Source organism: Lissotriton helveticus, chromosome 4_1 (assembly GCF_964261635.1).
Source record: "Lissotriton helveticus chromosome 4_1, aLisHel1.1, whole genome shotgun sequence".
Classification (NCBI taxonomy): domain Eukaryota; kingdom Metazoa; phylum Chordata; class Amphibia; order Caudata; family Salamandridae; genus Lissotriton; species Lissotriton helveticus.
This window is the reverse complement of record NC_136063.1, coordinates 978,313,788-978,340,066: the sequence shown is the minus strand read 5'-3', so window position 1 is coordinate 978,340,066 and position 26,279 is coordinate 978,313,788. Positions and strand designations below refer to the sequence as shown.

General features: G+C 43.0%; 1 protein-coding gene across 1 annotated transcript in view; it reads left to right on the top strand.

Moving 5' to 3' along the window:
- SLC6A3 (solute carrier family 6 member 3) overlaps positions 1-25,512 on the top strand; it is a 711,041-nt gene extending 685,529 nt beyond the window's left edge. The window contains exons 10-14 of the mRNA XM_078685725.1: positions 295-394; positions 3,536-3,636; positions 7,963-8,130; positions 19,298-19,369; positions 25,489-25,512. Of these exons, the coding sequence (XP_078541851.1) occupies positions 295-394; positions 3,536-3,636; positions 7,963-8,130; positions 19,298-19,369; positions 25,489-25,512 (465 nt within the window). The remainder of the gene's footprint in view (positions 1-294; positions 395-3,535; positions 3,637-7,962; positions 8,131-19,297; positions 19,370-25,488) is intronic.
- Positions 25,513-26,279: the final 767 nt, after the last annotated feature.

The following is a 26,279-nucleotide window of genomic DNA, read 5'->3' as shown; positions in this document are numbered from 1 at the left end:
GATGCTCGGCACCATGATACCTGCACTAGTTTAACGTGTCATTAGTGATTTAATTGCTTCTAATTTTAAAGGGTTACGTGCATCTGCATGCAGCACTGTTGTAAATATTATAGAGACAAAAGCAAATCTCACGAGTGGTTGTTTATGCAACACAGCAGTAAATGGTAAAAAGAGAAAAGCAAATGTTCGAGAGTTATGATTTATGCAAATGCCAATGCAGCAGTATATGCGATAAAGAAGAAAGCAAACCTTCACGACTGAATATTAATTTCAACCATGTCCTTCTTTTCCTAGGGTGGGATTTATGTATTCACTCTGCTGGACCACTTTGCTGCTGGAACATCTATCCTTTTTGGAGTTCTCATTGAAGCTATAGGCGTCGCATGGTTTTATGGTGAGAAATGTAGCTTGTTTTACTAATGGTGAGATTATGCTAATTTCAGGGGCAATATGGGGAATGCTTATGTAAGTTTTCCCCTAAAGACAACGGGCCCGATTCACAGAACTAATTTAAGACAAAATCCTAAACTTACTACTTTTGGTATTCACAGAATGTACTTACTACTTTTGGTATTCACAGAATGCACTTACTACTTTTGGTATTCATAGAATGGATTTACGACTACTAACTTTACGTCCGCACTCGGGCCGGAGATTCCACCCCGTAGGCGGAGATTCCGGGCGCAGGCGAAGATTCCGGCACATTGACTTAATAATTTTTACGCTGTAATATGTGCACATGTTTTAATCTTTTATTCTTTTAACTCTTGGTTTTAAGGTTTTAATGGATGTTTTTATCTCTGGGGCTGTGTTTAATTTTATATCTTGACATCTGTTTTAAAGTGGGATTCTGATATATTTGCTGTGTTGCACACAGCTTTTATGATTGTAAAAATCGAATAAAGCTTTATGAACTTGATTCCGGCACATAGGTGGGACTTGCGGCCCGTAGGTGGGACTTCCGACCTGCGGGTGGAGATTTTGGGAATGGCTAAATCTCTGCCAACGGGCGGAATCCCCACCTCCGGGCCGGAACTCTCACCTACGGTCAGGAAGTCCCACCTAAGGGCCGAAGTCCCAACTACGGGCCGGAATCTCTGCCTCCGGGCTGGAATCTCCAGCCCGAGTGCGGACGTACAAGAAAAGAAGAGCATGAGAAAAAGCTAAAATGTATTCCTGAGCAAGGGCACTTGCATACTTCTAACTCTCAACCAGTGGCAAAGTAAATAAACATACTGACCGCTAAGCCGGATCATGTACGTCATACAGTAGTGATAGTCATTTGTTATCACAGTGCATAGCTAAGTAAAACCATTACGCCAACAAGTGGCAATACAATTAAAGTTCCACAAAATATCCATGTTTATGTGAAATATAGTTACTCTTTTATTTCAGTTGAAAAAACCCTAGAATGCTTTGAAATATTTCGAAGAAAAGTCTAAAACAAGAAGACTAATGGGACCGCCAAGCCCGTGGTGGCAGTCCACCCCCCTGTATTACAACTACGGTGGTGGGATTCCTGATCCCACGGCGGTGGCACATCGGTGTGAGGCTGTAGTATGCTGGTGGTGCCATCACGGCACCACCAAGCATATTGCGAGTTTCTTCACTGCAACCCTTTTCATTGTAGTGAGGAAACTAAGGGGGCCTACACGGCCCCCTGTTGCGTCTGTGCATGGGTGTGCATGCAGGGGAGCTACATTGTGCATTTCAGGCCACCCAGGAACTGTCTGTGGTGCTCCCACAGCAGTGATTTTCTAAGGCTCTCCCATGAGCCATAGAAAGACACCGCCATGGGACCACCGCCGCAAGTCCGCCTGGCCAGTATTCCAGTCGGAATACAACGGGCTGGCTGACTAAGGGTTTGGCAGTGTCACATCAGGGCAGGGTGTGGCGACCCAGTGCACCACCACCAAACTAGTACTAAGGCCCTAAATGTATTCTTGGAATTCACAATGTCTGTGCATGACCTTAAAATGCATTTTGGAAAGACCCCAGGGAGATGCATAGGCAATGATTATGCAAGAAAATTCAATGTGTCAGCCAATGTCAGGTTTTTTCTGGGCAAGTTTAATTATAGTAGCCATGTTAATGAGGCCAGGGGTGATTGCAGTCTTTAAACGTCCATGTAAAACTGCAGGCCTGTGTGTTTCGTTTAGCAGTGTTCAGTTATTACAAAACATGCTGGGCTTATCTCCGATGTCATCAGGTCGTGCTAGTCCTCCTCAACCCCAACCCAAGCTCTGTCAGTCTCTAGTTTGGGTTTGGGCTGGCCTCTGTTGTGCAAATGTTAATAAAGGGCCTTTAATTATAGGGCTCCCAGTGCCGGAACTCTTTGCGGGGACTATGTGAGGCCTCCACTCCCCCCAGTGTCCTTTATTCTAGCTGCAAAAATTTCCAGACACTCTACTACCCTGATGTTAAGCTCTGTACATTCTGAGTTGAGTGCAGCAAGAAGGACCTGCCTGCATGTTTTTGTACAACTGCCTGATTGAAGGCGCCAACAACAGCCTCCTGCGGTCTGATAGCATAGCAGATACAGATGCCGGGCAGATACAGAGGATGTGATTTAAGGTTTCTTTTTCAGCAAAATGGAGTCCACAGTTTATCTTGGCCAGTTTTATCCAGTGGGGAACTTGATCCAAAGTTATCTGGAAGCCTAAGCAAAGGTGCATAGATTTAAGTTTAAGATGAAGTGGAAATCAAAATATGTGTGTGGCTTTAAAGAGTCATAAGAATTGTTACTTTGACGGAGTTGGGCAGGCTTTTCCCAGATTTCTCTGTCTTCTTGCATGGAAAGAAGCCTGGTGGATCTGTTAGGGATTTTTAAAACTCGGCAGATGAGATCCTGGTGCTTCGTGGGTCAGAGGCTTGCAGCAACTGCAGAGCATCAGGAAAACTTCGCCTGAAGATTGATATTGAGTTTGGCTGGTTTATTTGGAGCCAGACGCAGGCTGCTAATGTGTTGTCCTCTGCCAGTCTAAATTGATGGCACATTTTCAGGAAAAAGCATTTTGTGGCAATTGATTGTTTTGTTATACCTAACTCTAGGCGTAGCTGAGCCTGTGATGTACGTTTTGTAATATTTTACCATGTTAAACCTTAAAAAACACAAGTCTTGGTTGATTGTGTTCTGAAGAAAAGCATTTTGTGCTTTCCAAAAAATAGGAATGTGAGGGATACTGTATGACTGTCAATGGAATAAGAGAGCATCATGGGTGTCGCAGGGGAGGGGGCAAAAGGGGTCACTCGCCTCCAGATTTTCACTTGCCCTTTAATGACTATGCCCATGTCCTTTGACATTGTCAAGAAGGGTGGGAGGATGGATGACGTTAAAATTATGCCCCTCCCTGAAAAAAATGTCTGAGACGCCCATGGAGAGTACAACTTGCTCACACTATCACTGCTGTGTGCACTGTGTGTTTAACATGCATGGACTGTAGTTGACATTTTGTAACACCCTCATGTTGTTATGTGTGTGCACTTTTGTATTTTTGGCCACACCATACCTATGCTGCTATTTCATTTCTTCTAGGAGTTGGACGTTTCAGCGACGACATTGAGCAGATGATTGGACATCGGCCTGGCTTGTACTGGAGGCTTTGCTGGAAATTTGTCAGCCCTTGTTTTCTGCTGGTAAAAAACATAAGAAAACATTCCGGACAAGTTATACATTTGTGTCATTAGAAAGAAAAGTATTAGTTTTTCAAGGAACTGTCCGATCTAACACTTACAGATTTTGACTTAGGGGGTATTCAGGGCCTGAATGGGAAACAATAGCACCCCAGGCAAAAATGTTTGAACCACCTCACTCTCTTCCCTCTCTCCTATCTCCACCTCTCTCCTCTCTCTCTTTCCTCTCTTTCTCCTAAATCACCTGCTGTGACTCCTGTAATCAACATAGATCGGTCTCCAGGGCCTCTAGTGGCATAACACAGGCCCTACCAGCCATTGCGACATAGCGGGCCGCCAACCCTCCATGAGGCCCCCAATCCTTTCGATGGGGACCCCAGTAGCCCAAGACCAATCAATATCTGTGAGCTATGGGAGACTGAGGCCTCTCATCACAATCTGCAGGTGGACCCATCATTTCACCGTACGCCATTGAGTGGCTCCAGCCCCATTGGGAAATTCCCGAAAAACTAAACAGGCAGTTCGGACCTGGTGATATTCCACCAACTAAGATTCAGCAGAGTGTAGCCTCAGAACCCTTCTCACAGCATACATCTGGGGGCTTATTCCCATAGAAGCCCAGGTTCTGGTGTTAACCTGGGCTGCTATGGGAATTCACAAGGGCATATTATCAAGCCAATTATCGCCGTTTTTCAGCGGCAGTTTCCTGCCACTAAAGCGGCGATAATTTAATCACAGTTTTTGATAATATGCCCCTTAATTTATACTTTTCCTAGCTGATTCAAGCGGTAACTTATTATTGTAGGGTTTGAGCTAATAGGCAAATACTGATCAGACCACGAAGTTTGTGCAAAAAGGAGTTGCTGTCATCAGAAAATAAAAACTAAAAGGTACCTGTTCACTTTCTACATGAAAGTCAGACAAGGCTGCTCTTGAAATACTTGATGAATCCCAAAACCGAGGTCTGCCTTTCTAAGTAAGACAGAACATAATTCTGTGATGGAATATAAGTTAGACGATCTATCTACTCAGATGAGCCAGAGAGCCCTTGCATAAATGGACAATAAACAGAGAGAAAGGCTGGGATTTCTTTTTTAGTAAAATTAAAGATATGCTGCTCAGTGCTGGACATTCCTGTGATGAGGCAATGAATCAACTAGAAGCCTACAGCATTTCTGTGGACTTCATTCTTCTCTTGAGAGCAAGCAGTGGCAAAAGTATTAGGTCGGATCCTGGCAAACTGATGGTTAACTATATCTTTACATTAATTGCAAACATATGCTATGAAAATTAAGCAAAAACAAAGAAAACTTGCTTATGCTTGCAAAAATAATTTCAATTAAAAAAAATAACTTTCAACATATAACTTTACTAGAGCATTATAAGGTCATCCTAACAGGCATGTGTTCCTGGTATAGAAAACTTTGGGCCATATTATCAAGCAATGGCGATACATTATCGCCGCTTTTATCGGCAGGAAACTGGCGCTAAAGCGGCAATAATGGGCTTGATAATATGCCCTTGTGAATTTCCATAGAAGCCCATGTTCTGGTGTGAACATGGGCTTCTATGGGAATTCACAAGGGCATATTATCAAGCCCATTATCGCCGCTTTAGTGGCAGTTTCCTGCCGATAAAAGCGGCGATAATGTACGCCCTTTCTTGATAGTATGACCCCTTATTTTTTATTTTTAATGCACGTCACAGGAACTTAATCTCAATGGTGGAAAAATAAGTTACCATTGGTGATGAATCACTGTAGCCTGAAGACATAGTTTAAAATTTTAAACACACAAGTGCGAGAAAAAAAACACTGCACTGCCGTTTGGGATTTTGCCCTTCTGCGAGCTGAATAAATAAATGTCGTGCTACACTATTAGTGCTTGTTGTCCCAAATTGATTTAAAAATTGTTTGTCTCCAGTGCCCTCTCTCCCTGGAGGGGTTTAATAAAGAAAGAAATAGTTACTGGCACAGGCCAAAATAGGTGTAGCACAAATCTCTCTTCCCTTTTGCAGTTCAAGGCCCACAAAGTGTGGTTTCTACAGTTTATCAAAGATGTATCACTGTGTTTCAGCAGAAGTGATTTGAAGTATGGTTACGACTAGTGATGCTATTTTTATGAGTTTTTGATGCACCTGCCACAACCTCCCTCAGGATCCAAAGAACTTTAAAAAATCTCGGCGCTAAGCTAGAGCAGAGGATGGGGGAAGGAGAGAGAGTCTAGCAGCAAATGACTTCGGCCCTCATTATGATTTTTGTCGGACTTGCGTCCACCCAACACCGTTGTGGGGAAGGAACTAACCGACCATAGGTCGGCGGTTTCAACACCCTAATTTGGATGCGAATGCGCATAGTGCTGTTGCAAACTTCCATTTTTTAATGGGAACTTGTGCTGCGGGCCGAAACCTCCCGCTGCACAAGCTCCCATTGAAAAATTGATTGGAAACATCCCTGCACCGTGTGGCAGGCACCTCACAGTACCTGCCTACGGTGCTGGGATGTGAAGGGAGTACCATAGGTTCCACCCAGGGCCACAGGTGGAGGGCCAGGGGGGAAGGGGGCCCTACTAGGGGCCCCCAAAGGCACTTTCCGACAGAAGTTCCATGTAGGAAAGGCCGACATGAAACTGCTTACTTAATCCCTATGACAGAAACGCCATCCTTACGGGATTATGAGGCATTTCCGCTAGTCCATGGTAACCGAGTCAAATTCCCCATCCAGTTTAAACTCTGACCGCCATCATTGTAATACTGCGGTCGGAGTGCCAATATCAGTCAGAAAGCCTCAAAAACCATTGGTCAGAGGCTTGCCGACAGACATTGTAATTCGGCCATATGTTTACAACATCTCAAAGAGTAAGTTCCATCATGAGCCCCCGACAAACCCCTGAAGAGATCAGTAGTTAGGACGATGGGCAAGGTATACTCTTCAGCCAGAAACATATGCAATGTAGAGTTCATCCTTCAGTTGTACCTAGGTTGGCAGGATTTAGCTGTATCCACAAGTGTGAAAACCTATAGTTTTACATGTAGCACACTTCCAGTTTAACTGGCATTCTCCTATGTGCTTGCAATTCTCTGTGCGTCACTTCCGCTTTGATATGCAGAAAGGCCCTTTTCCATGTCGGTGTCCATGCTGAATTCAGGAAACCGCAAGAGGTGATATTTTCAACCATAAACGGCTATTTGCGGTATAGCACCGTTAAGACCTTATATGCTATCCACTGTGGGCAGAACTGCCATCACTGTGCTGCCAATATTTGCATTTCGACTTTTACCATCAGAGGGCTTCTGAAACAACCTCTGCTCCACATGTGAGTGGTCCCCCTCTGGAAGATTGAGCAAATCACGCAAAATGTGCTTCTAACCTCCATCAGTGACTGGTAGTGAGTATGGGACACCCATTATTCACATATCGGAGCAGTTGTCTGATGGAACCATAAATGCGATTGCCATGTATGCGGTTCCACGCGGTCTTCACCATTCAAGTCTTAACTACTCATATGCCTTTACCACGCATGCGTTTACAACGTAAAATGTGTTGTTAAGGCATGTATGGTAAAGACATCATGGTTAAGTCTTATCAGATATGTGTAATCCCCGACCCCTGCCCCTCGCCCTGAGCCCTAAAACTACTCCCCTCCCTCCAGAAAACCAACCCCTTACCCCGAGCACTAAAAATTTCCCTGCACCTAACCCTAAAAGTACCCTGATCCCTGCCCCCCATCCTGAGCCCTAAAACGGCCCCCTAAGCCCCCAGCTTGAGACCAAATAGTGCCCGCCTCCCTCCTGAAAACCAACCCGAGCCATAAAAACATCCCAGATCCTTCCCCAAAGGCCTGAAGACTACCCCTACCCCAACTGAGTTCTAAAAACTACCCCGACCCCCCAAACCCTGAAAAACTACCACAACCCATCCAAGCCCTAAAAACGACCCCAACCCCACGCCTAAAAACTTGCCCCACCCCACCAGCCCTGAAAACAACCCCAAACCCCCAGGCCGAAAAATAGAAAGATCAGTAAATTATAAATTGTGATTTTGAATATACACCTATGTACTTTGACATTTAATGCAGCGTGTGCTCGAGGCTGGAATGTAATCCCTAAGGCTACCTGACCAGGCTGAATGTTCTACTTGCTCCAATGAATATGTCACCCAGCAATAGTCAATTTACTACATCAGCTCTTCTGAGTATGTGGAGGGCTAAAAGATCAGTGCAGAGATACCTTAATTTTTTTTCATGACCAACATATGTGTATGAATGGACAGTCCAATTAATCTGATTAAATAGAATGCACTAATCTATTACTTCTTTCATTTGTTTTCAGTTTGTAGTGGTGGTCAGCATTGTCACATTTAATCCACCTGTTTATGGAAGTTATATTTTTCCGGAATGGGCAAATGTTATAGGCTGGTTTATTGCCATATCCTCTATGGCGATGGTACCCATATATGCCTTCTACAAATTCTGTCGCCTACCAGGATCCTTACGAGAGGTATGTTTTATGATGTATGATCTGTAAATGTGTTGATGTCATAGGTGACACACATTCCATACATTGAATTTGTAGCTGTTTGATATGGCTCCTAACACTCCTTGGAAATTATGTCTTTGATTTAAAAAGCTATTGTAGTAATGCACAGATCGATGAAATAACACTGTGATGTGAATCCAGAAAAAAAGTCCTTTGTCATTTACTAGAAACTGTGAATAACTCATATCACATCACTGTATATTTATGTCTGCTTACATCATTTCTCATGCTGTGATGAGCAATACCTGAAGGGCTCTCCCATTTTTAAGGTCTGGTAGTGTTCAAGACCTTTTTATTTATACATATAAAATACTTACCTATTTGAGCTTTGGGCCAGCCCTCTTCATCCATTGGCCTGTTGTTGTGTCATTCTCATTTTTCTTCCTCCTTCAGTATACTGCATGGGGCACTTATCCATTGGCTATCTTCACTGTAATTGACGGCATTCTGCTCTTTGACAAGAAGCACATCCACACACAAAGTAGTTCCCTTCAGTGACAGGGACTACTATGCCAATGTGTGCTTTTTTACACTAAAATGTTGTGTTGCTTTTAGTCACTGTTGTGTTTTTTCATTGGCAAGGGCCTGGCAGCTCCCCAGCACCACAGTTTTACAAAAAGCATGACAAAACAGAACAAGCATTGACAAAACCAAAAGGTTGGCAGACAATGCCCGTCCTGTTGGTTTTGCCAATGCTTATTAATGTATGACGCTGTGTGGTAAAACATGAGATAGGGATTTCAGTCTCTAAACTTGGATGAAGCCAAGTCATCCTGAGACCTTGTTGATAAATAAAATAACCTATATGGGCGAGCTAAATATGTTTACGTGTTTTAAAACCTGCTTAACCCCTTGGGCGCGGCCGCGATTCTGCACCTGTGCGGCAGTTTTATTGAGTGGGCGCCCACTGTGATGGGGTTAAAATCCTTGTGCCTCCCCTTTGACAACAAAATACCTGTAATACAAACTGTAAATTTTAGGGGGGGGAGACATCAATTAAGCCATAGCTATTATCTTTAGTGAAGAAAATAAAACACTGTTCGCACGTGGTATGTTGTGTAAAACACTGGATTTTTAAAATCAATTTTGAAACACTTAAAACTATTTTTGAAAAACCTACTATTTGACTCCTCCTTTAGTATCCATAGCTTGGGATGACTACCTCAGGAGTCTTCCTTCTCCTTCTTCGGAATCCTGAGACTTCTTGTTTACCTCTACCGCCTGAATCGAATGCAATGGTGCACATATTACACTTCCCCTCTATTGTAGAATTAATCGTATATGCTTCTTTACAGGGGGGATTCTGCATGCTGTGTTATCACACTATCTTGTTGTTTATGGACCCGTTTATGTAAACGCATTATGTCTGCATAGCATATCGAACTCTTTATGTAAAGCGTTCTGACACTCCTTAAGATCTGGTCCACGCTATAGAAATGGTCACGTAATTCAATAAATAAATAAAACCACGCAAATTGAGTCATTTGCTTTACCTTATTTGCACATTTTAAATTCAGACTCAGCTATTAAATACGTTTTTGATAAAGCTGTCCCTTAGTTTTCTAATATCTTTCTTTATAACAAATATATACTTGCTTTCAGCATACACCAAATCAGATCACCACTTAGGAGTAACCTTGGTTACTACAACTGTATGCTTAATGAAAACACTAGCATCAGAATATAAATATTGCTAAGTCATTGTGCGTATGTCGTACTTCAAATAACATTTTCTTGATAAATGTATTTATTTATTATTTTTTCAACTCAATAAACGGGCATATTTCAGTGACAACACAATAAGAAAAAAAGAAAAAAATCCCAGTACATGTGGACTGTAAAGATGAACATCAGAAAGAAAGATAAGGAATACAGTTGTAGTGATTTAACCAGATGTCTTTCATATCAATTTCTGGAGAATACCGGCTCAACCACCTTACAGCATTTGGTTTATCTGACTCCCAACACTCATTCAACACTTATAGTCTTCTGTAACCCTAACATTCTAATTCCCATAAACATTCTAATTCTTACATGGCAACACATTGAATACTAATATACTACATGGACGACCCCGCCCTTGATGAACCCGATCTCAATATGCAATGTGGTTCCTTACCCCTTACTTCGATTTATAACCATCTAGTGAACTCAGGAGACACTCCTTCCATCTCTCAGTCTAGACACTCTTCCATAGTAGAATACTATAATTGACCCTTAATCCACATGGGGATTCCTCTCCTTGCTGTGCATTCCTAGCCCCATTCCATGTATATGAACGTTTATCCCGGGCAAGAAGTCAGCCAGCACTCTTAGGGGCAGATTTACAAGCCCCATGCGCCTCATTTACGCCGCCGTTGCGTCACTTTTGTGACGCAGCGGCGGCGCAAATCCTGCTCCATGGTGTGGGGGTACTTACAACGTGATGCATCAGGGAGATGCGTCACGTTGTAATGCCCTGCGCCACATGTAGGCGTTCCTGTGCAGGGGGGGCGTTCCGGGGCAGGAACACCTCCTAAAAGTGGCTGAGTGAAATCTACAAGATTTCAACCAGTCACTTTTAGGCCCATGCTGCGTCAAAACCCCGCGCCTGCTTGAAGCAGGCATAAGGATTGACGCAGCATTAACTAGATAGGGCCCCTTGCGACGCAACTCCAGCAATGCGTCACTTTTACGGCACAGATGCGTCACGCATCTGTGCCGTTTTTGCACCATGGTGCGCCGCATTGTACATGTGGCGCTTCCATGATGGCGGAGCTGTGGCGCACAATAACTGGCGCATCCCTGCTGATTTGCAGGGATGCGCTAGTTATTGTAAATATGCCCCTTAGTCCAACCCAGGTTTCTCAAAACAGTCTTGTAATCTTCGTTTGCCTCTCATCTTTCCACTTGTGCTCCAGAAAATGGGCTTGTCAGCTTTTGCTACTTGTGGGAAAGTGGAGTATTAAGCAGTGAGACTATTTAGGCTTCACTATTCAGTACTTCCAATATACCCTAAATAGGTCCTTTGGATTCAAACTAATAAATCCCTAGCTCAGTCCTGGTAGTATGGCACAGAATAGTCAGGCTTTACAAGAGGAACATGTGCTAGGCATTTCAGAGTACCAACATGGATGATAACTAATTGACACAACTCGAAAGTAATCTGAAACCAATTTATGAAAATAAAGCAGGTTTTGTATATAAATTAGGCACCAAAACGAAGACAATCAAATGAGTGTAACCAGAGTTATGGATTTTTAAAGCAAAAATAAATCAGTGCATTTCACTATTGCAAAACGTTCAAGTTGTGGTCAATGGTGAAAAACACTAGCGACATACAGTCACTTGCAGGTTGATTTAAGTGGAAACCACTGGAGGGTATGGTGATGCAGGTCCCAGGACCAGGCTCCAACAGTCAGTTGAATTTTATCTGCCTTGTAAGGCCCGGGGACAGAGTTGTCCTGGCTGTCCCTGGTGCTGAAGCTGGAGCTGCAGGTTTGCTGGTTTTACAGCTTAGACTGTGCTGGTGAGGAAACGGGTGCAAAATCTCAACAACGGGGCCATTGAGGCATTGAGTTGAAGGTGCTGTGGTTTTCTCTTGAAGCACAGCGTAGAACAAAGGTATTGGTTGCCGGACTGGCCAGCAACAAGCTTTGGCAGTTGTAAACTCAGCCTTGGGTTACTTCGATGTCCTGAAGTCCGGGGGAAAACGGTAGCCACCTGAAACTTGCTGGAGGTCAGGACTACATTTTCCACAATGCACTAGACCATTTAATTGTGGGTGGTCCCTCAGCGGGCCTGATGGCCAGTGATCCTTTGGTTCTGGGAAGAATTCCCACGGTCAGGCTCCACCTTGAGGCTCTTTTTCTTCTTCTTTGGGGTCTTCTCTAGCACGCATGAGACTCGGGAGTGGAGCCTCACCTCAATGATAAATCCCCTTATGAAGGGGGTTCTTTGCATACATAGTGTAGACTATTCATGAAAGACACATTCATCACTGTGGACTCTCGAGATACTATGCTACTCTGCAACAACAAAAACTTGCTGGTTGGTGAATTCTTTGCACCCACATAATCTATGTATATCAGTATTAATGCAAGTACAAATTATGTGTCAGCATCTTTGGTGCTACACGTTAACAGCCCTGAGAAAGTCTTTTTTTAAGACAAAACTCATGTTGGCTGTACTGGTTTCAATTGTATCTTGTGGCTTGACTGTACCACATTAGGATTGCAAAATAAATCTTTTTATTTATTCTATAACAAAGTTCCAAAAACCCTCATATTATTTGAACCAATTAAGTGTACCACTGCTACGATTAATATATGTGTGTCTCTTTTTTCATCAAACTGGAACATAACTGTATTTTATTGTTCATGCTTGTGTGTTCCAAACATTAATGGAACATTGTAGAAGTAACTGTCTATGGCAGTGTGCTCATTCACACCTCTTGGCACCAGGGGTGCAATCTGTGGTAGCACTGTAAAAAATTGTCTATATGACTGACCACATCTGTAGGGAGGTACTTGTGCTGGTGGTACTCTTTCCACTGCTACTGCCTTTTGTAATTGTATGTTCTATGTAGGTAATTAAACTGGACTAGCTTAAACCTGGCACTGCTGCATATTTCACCTGAAGATATGTCCCTTTCCTGTCTTTGTCTGTTATGGACTATGGACCCATCCCATTGTTCTGCAGCCTTAAGGGATCTACCCTTGTCCGTCCGTAATGCTGTATATGTGTTAGTAACCAATGTAGCACCACCCAATGCCTCTCAGTGTAAAAAAAAACTGTATTGTCAGGGTTTCAGTTATCTCTGACACTTCTGGAAACTCTACCAAAATCTGTCCCATCTCAAATGTTATTAGTGCTTTTTTACATATCGTCCAGTAGGATATAAGTCACTGGTTATCATGGAGCCTTCCTCTCGCTGTTGCATTACCTCCATGGCTCTTCTGAACTGATGAACGACTGAAGGGAAACCAACTGCAAGGCAATCACAAATAAGGCTAGTCTTCATACTATTATTCAGTACTGTCCCCCAGACTCTTTCTACCTGCCTTATTATGTATGGATATTTTTGAGGTATGTGACCCCCCCCACCCTCCATCATCAGTAACTCTTGCAATTTTGTTCATCAGTGGGTGCCACTAGGAAGCTTTGGCTCACAATTGGATGGGTCAGAATACAGAATGTTCCCAAAAGAGCACAGGTATCCTCACGCCCTGTACAATTCACCCCATGTCGTGCTTATATTACACTCTTCTGTTGTGTGCACCACTTGCATGACTAAACTTAGAGGTGAATCAGTTCCCACTAAATACTTAAATCTCCCATAGGGAATAATCTGCTCTTTGCATGATTTACACACAGCCCCAATATCTCTCAAAGTAGTCAACACACGCATGCCAAGTGGGACTGACACCACTGTATCATGGAAATATAGCAGGATGTCTTCATACATCGAGACCACATGTGTAGAGTACAACACCCTAATGCCCTGGTCTCACAATGCTCCCCCTAAAAAATCCTTTGATGGTTCCAGCTCTCATGCTGTTAGGAATGGGGCACAGGTCAGCCCTTCCTAGTTTCCCTCTCTATGGACCAGCTATCATATATCACTTGACTAGTATTCCCTTCGGCTCTGGGATCAGAGTGCAATATTTCTATCCCGCCTAAAAATACAGGGTCTCTCCCCATGTGTTCTAATACACACAGCATGTAGGTCAAGCCTAGTGTTTCAAAGGCTATTTTTCTAAATCTAGAACAGCTAGGTCATGGGGGTCCTCCAACCCTTCTTGGCTGTGCATGACAAGAGGTGGCCTTTGAAGATTCAATGGTGTACTCCTATGTAGTACAAAACCATGTTTATCTGTAAGTGTCAATGCTTGCACAGCCCCAAGAAACATACAAGCTAAGACGTTGCTTTGCCCTTTTATATTATTTAGCATGGATAGTGACCTGTAGGAATTCCACTCCTGTGGTTCTTGCTCCTGTTTTGGTCTTATTACTATGTCTGACACCAGTAGTGGCCGGCAGGGAACAAAGGTGGAAGGGCAGGGGGTGGTGGGGTACATAATACAAAATAATAAAAACACTTAGCTCCTTGCTGCGTCTCTCCTCCATCGTCCCCATACTCCGGCAGGAACCAGGAAGTACACCCAGGCGCTCCTAAGCCAATCACAATGCTGCAATGCAGCATTGTGATTGGTCTGAGCACCATGGTTCGGCTCACAGACAGGCAGTGGGAGCCGGGCATGTTCCTCACCAGGCTGTGCATTACAGCCTGGTGGGGAACATGGAAGGTGAGCAGGACTGTTTGGCCTGCTTAAGACACCCGGCCAATCAGTCATGCGCACTTAGAGTGTGCAAACCACTCCTCCACCTGTGACACCCACCCTGCCCTAACACAGCCCAGAACGTACAAAAAATAACAACGTTATTATCATTTTATTTTTCCTGCAATGAGAGCATTGAGGCGACGCTCCTCTGCCTTAGCGGAGGAACAGCCCCTGTCTGGCACTCTTATCGAAGTCGACAGCTTCCCAGTGATCAGCATGTTGTGAAATACTCTGATCAATTTGCACACCAAAACTGTGGTTTTAGTCTGATATTGGTCCAATGGTAAACCATGTCCCTGAGGCCCTTCCCTTCTGTTACGTGTTTATTGCCACCAGAATACTTTCTTTAGATAGGAGAGATTCGCAGTTACAACTGGCGATCGGTGAAACACAGTAATCCAGTGCTCTCTATCATATTATCCATAACCTCCTCCGTTTTGCTGTTTGTCTGCATGCAAAAGTGAGATAGCTAGTATTTTAAGATTTCATTTATTCCCGGCTGTATGTATGTTATTTCCCCACTCTGTCATGTAAGCCCCAATATTGTAGTATAAGCTCATCCCACCTTCAAAAGCCAAGCAAGCATTTGTCCCGTTTTATCCTCTTCTCCATACCTCCTCTGTCATATTCTATTGGTGTTTCTAGTCATGTGTGTCCTCAATGTCTCCGAGCTTGCTCTTGAATGCCGTTTTCATTCTCCTCACCTCATTTCTAGCTGATTCTTTTTCCTGGGATTCTAAGTTCCCCATGTATCTGGTGAAGCTCAATTTCGAGTTGTAGTAGATCTCATAAATCTTGGTTGACTTCAATGTCAGACTGAGAGCACAGAATGGTTTATTTGTGGCTTGGTTTGAGTGTAGAACACAGTGAGTTTGGACAGGAATGTCTCCTGAGTGTTAAAAGAAGTGTGCCACTGCGCTAAGTGACCCAATTGCAAGTAAATCTGGTATCCTGATTTTTTTTGACCCCGGCACATACAAACATCTGACTGTGTACTACAGGTATGAGGCCAAAATTGAAATTGAAACCCAGAGCCTGGCTCTGAGACCATGGAGGGGTGCCGACAGTGTACCCTTTGCTGGGTACGAGACTAACACCTGCGTCCCTAGCCATGTACAGTGAGAGGTAGTTGCAACATCCCTGTTTTTAGTGACCAGAAATTTGAACATGACTTTTTACCTGTGCAGTGATATAAACATGATGCCTATAGGCTCCCTTCAGTAAAATTCCACTCACGTGGCATACCCGGACAATGCACTTCCATCCCTGTATGAATGTTGATTGTGTGTGCTTGTATCTTGCAAGGTAGCAAGACCCTATGTTGTTTGTGAGTGTGCATGCATACTGTTACCAGTGGGATCAATTTTGGATTGTCCCTGATCTTATGTGGCACAAGATGGAGAATGTGAAACAGCTCTCCACATTGTGGAAGTGGATTGTCTGCATCCTTGGGGAGGAAGGTGTAATTCTAGACGAATAAATGTGGAGTTAGTGAGATTGAACTGCCTTTTGGAATTTGGTATCACACTTTTAGCAATGGATTGCTGAGTACTGCCATTTGCTTAACGGTGGGGGGATGGAAGTAAGTCAGCAGAAACAATTACTAGTAAAAGAGAAGTTTCTAGGGGAAGAACCTCGTCCTTTGTTTTTGTTTGAGAAGTCCATTCTGGGAGGCTGATAATAATCAGGTGCGGAGCTTCATATGCACTTTGTTCCTGATGTGAGCACCCCTCTTAGGTTCCGCACCATCGCTACCTGCTGCAGGAGCCATTGCATTACACAAAAACACGTCTGCACCACAGAGGGAAAATGAACTATGAAAACAAACCACGCAGAGAGCAGATTCATATCTTCTAGCCAAAAATCCAGTATAAAAGTGTGTCCCACACTTCCCACCTTTGCTCCAGTTTGAATTGCTTCACCACTCAACTGCTGTGTTCCAGGTTTAGCATCACTGAGTACCTCTCTCCTGAGGGTGTGGGGCCATAGACTGGTTTTTGCAAACCTTGCTAGAAGAAGCTATGAGCCTGTCAGTGGACCTGGGACCATCCTGCTATCTGCCCTCCTACAGGGTCTGCATGCCCTTGGAGGAGATCCCAGCTGCTAAGCCAGTCGGAGGATCTGCTCAGATGGGGCAAATGAATGTAGGAGAGTGCAGAGAAGACTTGTGATGTGCCCAGGTTCCCCCAGTCTCACTGCCTGAATGCCATGTCAATTCTGACTGAGGAGAGGTATTGTCTGACTTGCTAGTGTCAAATGCAAGGTAAAGACTGCCCTGTTTGGAGATTACCATGTAGAGAAATGCAGACATCTTGTTATGATTCTATGTTTGTTGCACTTCAGTGATTACACCAGTGCAACACACCAAAGGAAGAAGATCATTCCACTGCAACCTCTGGATCAGACTGCTGGAGGTGACTTTGTGGAGATGTTATTGTGCTGCTGCCTGATGGTGGAACTAATGAGGCAGGGTTTCTCGATGGAACCTCAGGGAGTGTGGCTGCTTAGCCTGTTCCCCATCCACTGGTACACCCGCTCTTGGTAATCCCAATTGTGCACCAACTCAGGTAATTCCATACACCTGAGAGACATTGACTCTGAACATTTGCCTAACAGAGGTTAGTGGAACAATGTATTAAACATTGCTAATCCTGCGCGAGAACTGAATGGAGGTCAGAGAACTCTAGGGAGCATAGTGAGCCTGCACCTGAGCTTTACTTGTGATTCCATCCATGTTTTAGTTCTTTACTGAACCCTGTAGACTCTTTAATTCATCTCTGTAGAGTTGCTTATTCCGCGTGTACGGTATTAAGAGAAACATTGGGCTGGAATTTACATTATAACATCTGATCTTTGATTGGTTTATTTCTGAGTCTATTTCACCTATGCGTCCTTTCTCAGATACCTTGGACTGCTTTTCCAAGGAGTCAAAGTGCAGAAAGTGTGTCCTTGCCCCGTTTGCATAGTCGTAGGATGGACTCTCGGGCACCAGTGGAAAATGACTTCAACCACCATGGTTGGTACCCAGTAGCCCCTGTTTGCCATGTACGCGTCCCTCTGAACCGGGGTTCACATATGTTATCCCTTTTTTGCTGTGGTTTGGCCAGTTAACTACTTTTTGTTATCACATTTTCTTAACTTAGGCCCTGGTCTTACTTGAGGTGAGTGACTCTGGGCAGCGTCAGTCACGTATCAGGCTGTCTTCGAAAGGCCAATAAGAGTGATGCACAGTGACAGTGAGTGTGGATTTGCCCAGAGCAAAGCAAAGACAGCCTGGTAGAAACTGGCATTGGAAAAAAATAGATGTGAATAGCAAGAGTCATTTCTCAGTGAAAATAGTCATCATGTGTCCATATATCCATCTTAGTCACTGTCATGTGTGCTCCCACAGTGCTCCTCCTTATCTCCTTAGATACAAGTGCAGGAGGGCTGGTTCCATGCACGGGTTTAACTACAGTCGCTGACTGCGAATGTATCCAATTTGCATTCATTGTATGTAAATGTAATTAATGTGGATATCCTTAAAACCTGGCATGGAGTTGGCCCTCCTGGACCTTTGCTGGAAACTCATGTTTTAGATCCACTTCTACTGTCATGTGAGTTCATCCAAGGCTCTTTCACCTGAGATGGTTAGTACCTGATCTGGCCATTGGGGTTCCGGAGGGCTCCCCAAGCTCACAACTTTTACCACTGTCTGTGAAGTTCTGCAAGGATGTTCCCTCTCTCCTTAGATCTCAAACATAGTCGTTCTGTGTGCTCCTGATGCTGGTATGAAGTCCAAACTGGACGGATTCCACCAGCAATTCTTATGCTGGAGATGGTTTCTGATCACAGTGATTCATCCCAATGTGTACCAGTGTTGTGCTCTGAGACATATGGCGGCAAGTGCTGCAACACAGGAGCAACAACTTTGTACTAACAATGAGTACAGGGGAGGCTTTTGTCTCACAGTGCCCAGATGGTGGTAAATGTGTTCCCCCTATGAACTCAAGCCCAGGCCTCTAAGCATTGCCGCTCTATCCAGGGCCAGACTGGGAACCAAAATTGGCCCTGGTAAAGAGCACGACCGGCCCCCCTGAGAGCGGACGAGCTGTTTGCCAGGGCCGGTTTCGGCCGATTTTGCTGCAAAAACGTCCCTGTGACAAAAACGGCCCCCACCCTAGCGGCCCACCGGGGAAACGACCAGTCCAGCCCTGGTTCCATGTGGCAAATGGGTCCTTATAATACACAACAGTAGCTGAAGATTCAGCTGATGGTTATTATGAGCTACTGAAATATCTCAAAACTTAGTTCTGCTCTCTATGTTTTTTAGTATCAACAGTGCTTTAAATGGTCAGGTACTCTCCGGCACGAGTACCTGCACTTCTTTAATTTGAAAGGGAAAGTACTTGCACGCCTCAGTACTAATACAATACATTTAATGGGGGGGGGGTACCGGCACTTCTCAGGAACAAACATGTACTCTAAAGAGTAAGTACTTGTACTTCTATATTTCCATTTAAAGCATTGGACATTAGCACCATTTCCAAGTTGAAAAAGAGCACTGGCAAAGTCAAGAGGTCTGTGTTTAAAGTGCGAACGCATGCAAACCGTATATATGCGTGCCAGTGTTTGTGTTAGCGAATTAAAGCCACACCTATTCTCATCACCAGCGCATTTCCAGTAAGTGGACTTGTTTTGTCTTTTATTAGTGGTAATATTTTACTTCGAATAACGATAATGCCAGCTCATATTCACCATGAAGACAAAGTAGAAATTAATTTTGGTCAGCCGTCCCTAACATCACCTATATGGTTCTCTTTCAGAAACTTGCGTATGCTATTACACCGGAGAAAGAACATGAGCTGGTGGACAGTGGGGAAGTACGGCAGTTTACGGTAAGAAAAAAGTGTAATATTGCAGAACCTCATTTATTGTTGCACTGAACACGTGTGGTATTTGTCATCAGCACAGCATCCATTGTTATTCAATTAACATGGGGGACTGGCGTTGGGAAGCATTGCAAGTTGCCTTACTGGCTTTGGTAATCCTCCATTTTGAATTTTAAGTGCTATATTAATTTTAACTGCCCCGAGCTTATCTCACTCATTGGGTTTAGAAGGTCTGAATTCAGTTAAAATGAGGCCTCATTCCGGTGGAAAGCACTGAAATGGACATATGCGCATTAAATGAATAAAAGGAAGCAAGCATTTGTATGTCTGATAGAATATGCCAATTTTGACTTGATTTTTAGGTCTGGCTGTAATGCTTCAGTGTCAGTTAAGCTATTCCTATTGTCCGCTGGGCTCGTGGAATTGCGAGTCTTAGATAAGTCTTTTATGTTCTTTGGTAAATTGCATTAGTTTACGGCTCTATGATTGACTGGAATCACAGCTGCACAGTGGGTGCGCCCATTCACCTTCAGAAGTCTATTTTCAATTAGCCTTTTTCCAATAATACATGTCCTGTAAAGTCACAATTCTTTCTCTGCTTGGGGCCAAAGTATGAGATTTTGGCAGAGCGGTGGCATGGTGGTGCAAACCACCGTGCCACCGCTTCGTTAAAGCTTGCGCTGCCCACCCCCCTGATGATGACTTATTCATAGTCTGGCGGGTGGGCAGTGTGGTGGTTCCCCTTGCAGTGCCCTTTAAAAAGCGGCGGTGTCTTTTATAAATGCACCACAATGGAAATTCCTCACAAGGTTCTTGCACGGCATGGACTCATAAGTTCATGCTGTGCAGGACCCTGTGCAAGAAAAAAGGGGAGAGATGGAAAAAGGAGGAACAAATATATAGAACTGATTTCCAAATAGGTGACAATAAATTCTCCTAATGGTTTTGTGGCAGAAGTCCACTACTCAAAAAATCACATATTCTCAATGTCATCACACACACACAAGGGGATAAGATTACACATTTTATTTATTGTAATCAAACCGAGATGTTCTTATCTCATTTCTTTTTTATATATATATCACAAAACAGAAAAAAATCATATCAAGGCAATTTTATGCACTATACACAATGAAATGACATACCTATGTACATACCTATATACAACAATTACACACAATGGACGACATATACACTTTATAAAACGAACAAAAAATATATATATCATGGAAAGCACTTATTATCTTTTCTTCACCCTAGGAAACAATATTACAGGAGTGCTCTCCTATTCAATCTAGGGGGTACACTAGGAGGTAGTCGGACACAACAGGTTCCAAGCAAGAACCTCATGGAACCTAAATCTTCAGATGTGTCCAATGGCATCAATTTCCCCAAATTAATTGAAAACATAGACTCCTCCATATGGAAAGTGTCGACGCGGTCGTGTTTCGGCCTTCCAACAAGTCTGGCCTCTTCAGGACAGGGCGACAAAAGAACTCCATGAACGCAGTTCCAGGGCGGCAAGCCGCCGGAAGCCCACAGAGCGCCAACTATTTCTTCTATGCGTCCGTTCTGTGTGTGCTATTCTTCACAACAAGCTCGGGGTAGTAGATATCTCAGGGGCCACTAAACTCGGCGTGGGTTATTCGTAATCCAAAATTCTGTACATCGCCAGCATGTGCATGCACACAGAGGGCACTTGTTCTGCCCCCCCGTGTGCATCCACAAATGTCTGAGGCACAGGAACCCGACATGAAAAGCCTGGTGGATAAGAAATTCGCAATTAGCTTGGCGGGACTGTGACGGGCCAGCCAAGCATATTGCAGCCTCTGACCGCCGCTCCTAACGGTGGTTCCCTGGCAGAGCCGGCGGTCCTAGTGCAGTCCGACTGCCCAAGTCCTTATTGGCGGTCAGACCACAGTTGCAGCAGTGGCTGGATCCGCTACACTCGCGCTTCCACAAATCTGGCGATCCAAGGGCCTCCAGACTCGTAATCTGGCCCTAAGTGTTTTGCAAGTGGTATCAACTGCTTCAGTGTTTATTTTGAACTCATTGCATCCTTTGCTCATTCTGGCATGCATAGTGTATTCAATCATCGCCTCAAAAATCAGAGAATTTATTAAATCAAAATCACCTCACATACATTTCAGTTTGTGGCTATACTATGGGTCTTGTCCTACCATTTTCCGTCATATTTAGACATATAATGCTTATGTTGCCCAAAAAGCTATAAAATAACACAGATCTTGTCAGGAGAGAATATTTTAAAAAGCACTTGCACTTTCCCCTACCTTGGCTTGCTATTTTCTAATACTGGATCCTGGCAGCCTCATGTTGCCCATGGAAGGAATAAAATGAGTAAAGCTATAAACTCTTTAATCTCCCTCCGCCAACCCATCCAGGCTGACGTGATTTCATCACTGTTGCAAATATATAAAACACAGTGTCTACCCGTAGGTACCTACGGCGCCGAGGTGTGGGGTTATTCGAACTGTAACCAACTACAGTTCGAAGAAAACAGATTTTGCCGGAAGATCCTGGGGGGGGTCATAACAGCTCCAACATATGTGTGCCATAAGGAATTAAACCTTCTCTACATAGAGGACTTCATAAGATCCAGACCTGCCCTTTTCTGGTTAAAAATATGGAGAAATCCCGCCGTCTCTCTCTCTCGCGACATTATCACTGACTGTTCAAATTGTGAGAGGGCTGACCAAATACCATGGTTTAGGGCTGTGGAAAAAAGTCTTACAAATGTGGGGCATGGGCACCTTTTTTCCTCCCCCCAATTAATTGACTGTTCTCACAAGACTTTAATCAAAAAGGCTTTGTACGACTCTTATCGTAAGGAGAGGGAAAGGGGCGACTCTGTAAAACCATCTACAATAAGATACACCTCACTTATGGAGCCATGTGACAGGTCGCACGCCCTGCCACAGAGCTACCTCCGCCTTAAGCTAGGTAGGTGGAACAGGAGCCTGCTATTTCGGTTTAGAGATGGAAGCATCATAAATCTACTCTGCTTCCCACTAGGCTATAATAAACATTTGGAAAATTTAAGTTGTCCCTGTAATCTTGGTGGAAAACAAAGCTTGCTCCATTTTACCTTTTTCTTTGGTTTTTATGCAATGCACACTAAGCACTTTTTAATACCATACTGCAGGAAAAATGCTTTGATGGATTTTAAATTAGCTTTTAAAGATCTAATGAAGCTAAAGTCGGACGAAGCGACTTTTAGAGTGAGTTGCTTCCTTAAAGCTGTTGTCCGGTCCCGTGCTTCCCTGTCTATTGAGTAAGGAAACTCGCACCATGCACTTTTTGCATATCTGCACACTGTATATTTGTACCGCGCGGCTGCCTTTTGTTAGCCATGAACTAGTTATTCGCTGCTATGAATTTGTAATTTTAAAGGTTCTCATTTGTATATCTTTGCTGTGCCATTAACCCTTCTACTAATTAACTCGCATTGCGTTATTTGCACATTTGCATATTTTGCACTAGCGGCCGCTCTTTTGCACATGATAAAGCTATGTCATTGTTATGAATTATAAACTGTATAGGAGCCTAATGTTTTAATTTTTATTTTGTACAATCATGCTTTGTTGTTGTGTTTGACATGTACTTTTATGGATGTTTTACAATCCGAATAAAGATCTTTTGACTTGACTTGACTTGACTTATGTAATACATATTAAAGCCAACGCCCTTTAATTCTTCAACTGGTGGAACTGCTGCCACGTTACCCATACTCCACTCCTACACAGAGGCAGTAATATAAAAATACAGCTTTGCGCCATACCCCATTTCAAAATGGTGCTACGTTCTACTTGAAAATGAGCCACAGAAATAATTTTATTTATTCAAGTTTCATGCCCCATTTTCTTTCAAAACACAAGTAGATGATGGACGGAACGCTGAAACTTTTCAGACACTCACCCCCAGTCACAGATCTGGATTGAATTCATCATCATTCTTTAGCTCACTTCGTCACCTCAGTTCAGACCCAGCCATATGCAAATCACTCTTGACACTGTGCCTCATGGGAACAGTCCAGCCCGAACTGCCAAGGCAGGTCTTCCTTGGACCGGAAACAAGCATCCTGGGACCGGTTTCTGGATAATACCCCTCATCGGCCAGTCTAGCTTGAATCCAGTGGCAAAGTGAGCAAGGGGCCCACGTCTGGGCATACCCTGCCAATTTAGGGCGAACAAATCAAAGACAGAATGGTGATGGATTAAACCCAGATCAGTTGACTCTCATGGTGAGTGCTTGCCATGTTCAACACTCCGTCCATCATCCCCTTTGGTTTCCCTTTTCTTTCCAGGCATGTCTTGTTGTGTTGCCTGACGCATTTACACATTGCTTTGTAAATAAAAGGTGTGCATCTGCTCCCTCTGGCAATATCACCTTTATATATAATTAGGGCTCCCGGTTTTATGTTATCCGTTTTTGAGAATTTCCTTCTGTATTGATCCATAATTATTTTTTGCTCATGTTATTTGTATTTGTTCATATTTACTCTGTGCTTAGTGTAAAAAAAGAAGCTGCAAGCGCTATATTTCCACACTTATTTAACTGACAAATATATACTCATTTTTGAATGCCCAGTGGGTTTTAGCCATTTAGCCAATACAGTCATCTAAAAACATTTGCACTGTAGAACAACGTCAACCGTTGTTCTTATTTAGGCTTCATTAGGAAATATTTTTTTATTTTTAACTCCCCTATACAGTTCAATCTGCGCATCTTTTGACTGAGCACTCCTGTTTGACAGTAATGAAAAAACCATCCAAAAGAAACCTATTTTCTTATATTAAAACATGAATAGAGACAGGAAAGTAAATGTGTTTTTGTTTGTATTTCTCTGTATAAAGCAGTGAAAATTAAAACTTGGAAGCTTATATATAATGTATTTTCTTGAAAGAGATATCCTCTCAATGAAGTAGCCACAGGATCAATGGCGCATCGAAGAAAAATAACTGAAAAAGCCAAAGGTGGGAGAGGTGAAATTATCCTGGGGCAATCCCAGAACCCATTTCGGGGGCAACCCTTGAATTAAGGAGTGGGTGAATATCATCTTGGGGAGGGTGTTTGATTAACTAATTACCTGTAGTTGCCCTTTTGGCAGTGAAGAGTTTCTGACTCAGACTCTTTCCTAGTCCTAGCAGGCCCAAACAGTTACATGAGAAATAAATTCATATTTCCTAATGGTTTAAGAGCCTATAGTTAAATATTATGGTAATATCTATGGCTAAAGCTAACAGGGTCCCCTGGCTTGTGTACATAAGATCAATGTTCACAAAATGAGGGCACCCCCAGATCTACACTTCACCGGACTGTATTAAAAGGGAGGATGTAAGCTGGACAATGACAAGTTTTTTAAATATGCTAACATTGGAACGTGAGGAGCAGGAGCTAAAGAAACCATGTGTAAAAGCCAATTATGTGTTATTAACTACTCCCTCACTTGAGCCGTATTTAAAAATAGTAACTAGACCTTTTCATCGCCAGCTTTTGATTAGATTTCGATTTAATTTAATTTGAAATAATTCGAAATAATTTAACTGGCGTTTTTCCTACTTGGAGCAAACCTGAAAATTCTAACCCATGCCACTGTGATAACTATTCTACACAAGACACTTTGCACTTTGTTATGTTTTGTGAGTACTACTCTGACATGCAGATTTTTTTTTTAGTACCTATTCTAAGAGAGGCGGGTTTTTTACAAGTCAGGCCCGCTCTTACTTATTTGCAGATGTTAAGTAGCACTCGCGACATTTTCTGTGTTGCTAGTGTTCTGGTGGCTGCTGTACGGAACAAATCTAAAAGATTAGCCACCCACAACAACCCTGTCTGATTTTATAAGTATTTTAATATCTAATCATGGGTTTTCATTGTATATTGTATATTGATTGTTATTATTGATTGTATATATATGAAATGTGTTTATCTTGCATTTTATGATTTTAAGTAATCGAATAAAGTGTTTTGACTGACTGACTGATTGTGGTAATATACAATAAATCTGTTTCACTTCATGGTTCAACTTTCGATGCAATACTGGTGAATTTCATTAATAAGTAATATAGTAATTAATCTGTGAACTTCTTTTCCTTTTTACACAGATTCGTCACTGGCTAATGGTTTAAAGGCCTTTGCTGTAAAAAGTGAAAGTCAAGATCGTCCCTTGCGAAGAAAGACAACATAACAAGGAGGTTGCTTTATCGACAAGTGCAACCAGAAGCTTTTCTTTTACATACTACACCTCTACAACAGATAAAGGCTTTCCGCTTCAGACTGCCCAGTTTTCAGGAAAATAAATAATTATTGTGGCTGTTGTGGTGGTAAACTTAGCATACCAGGTTACTTTGATGATTTGCCTGATTTTATTGGCCATACTTGGTAGGTGCATGAAGCTCACAAGTGAGGGCATCACAACATGCCCCCTTAAGCAAATGCAGTAACTGTTAGAAAAAACTGTCTGGAACCTTTGATTTGTACTAAATGGTGGAAAGGATGGTGATTGACTCATACATGTTTATTGGGCTTAAGGATTCACTTCAAGCTGTGATTAGCCAGTCATTATCTTTGTTTGTACTACATTTGATAGTCCTTGACATATGAATCCAGCACAGTTCTGATGACCTCTTCTCTGATCAGTACTGCATGGCACACTGTAATGGCTTCAGATACTGGTGTCCACTGTAATGCAGCATTCAATGGTAACCACAGTTGCTAAATGATGTATGCCAAAACATAGGGAAGTTTAGGGAAAACTAAACATGAAACATTTCATGATAAAGCATGTGTGACAAAAAATTAACACACACAGTGGGTATATTCTTTGTTTATGAACTCTTAAAATAAAATGCTAGGTTTTTCACAACTCTCGCACACACGTCCCTGCTAAAAGGCG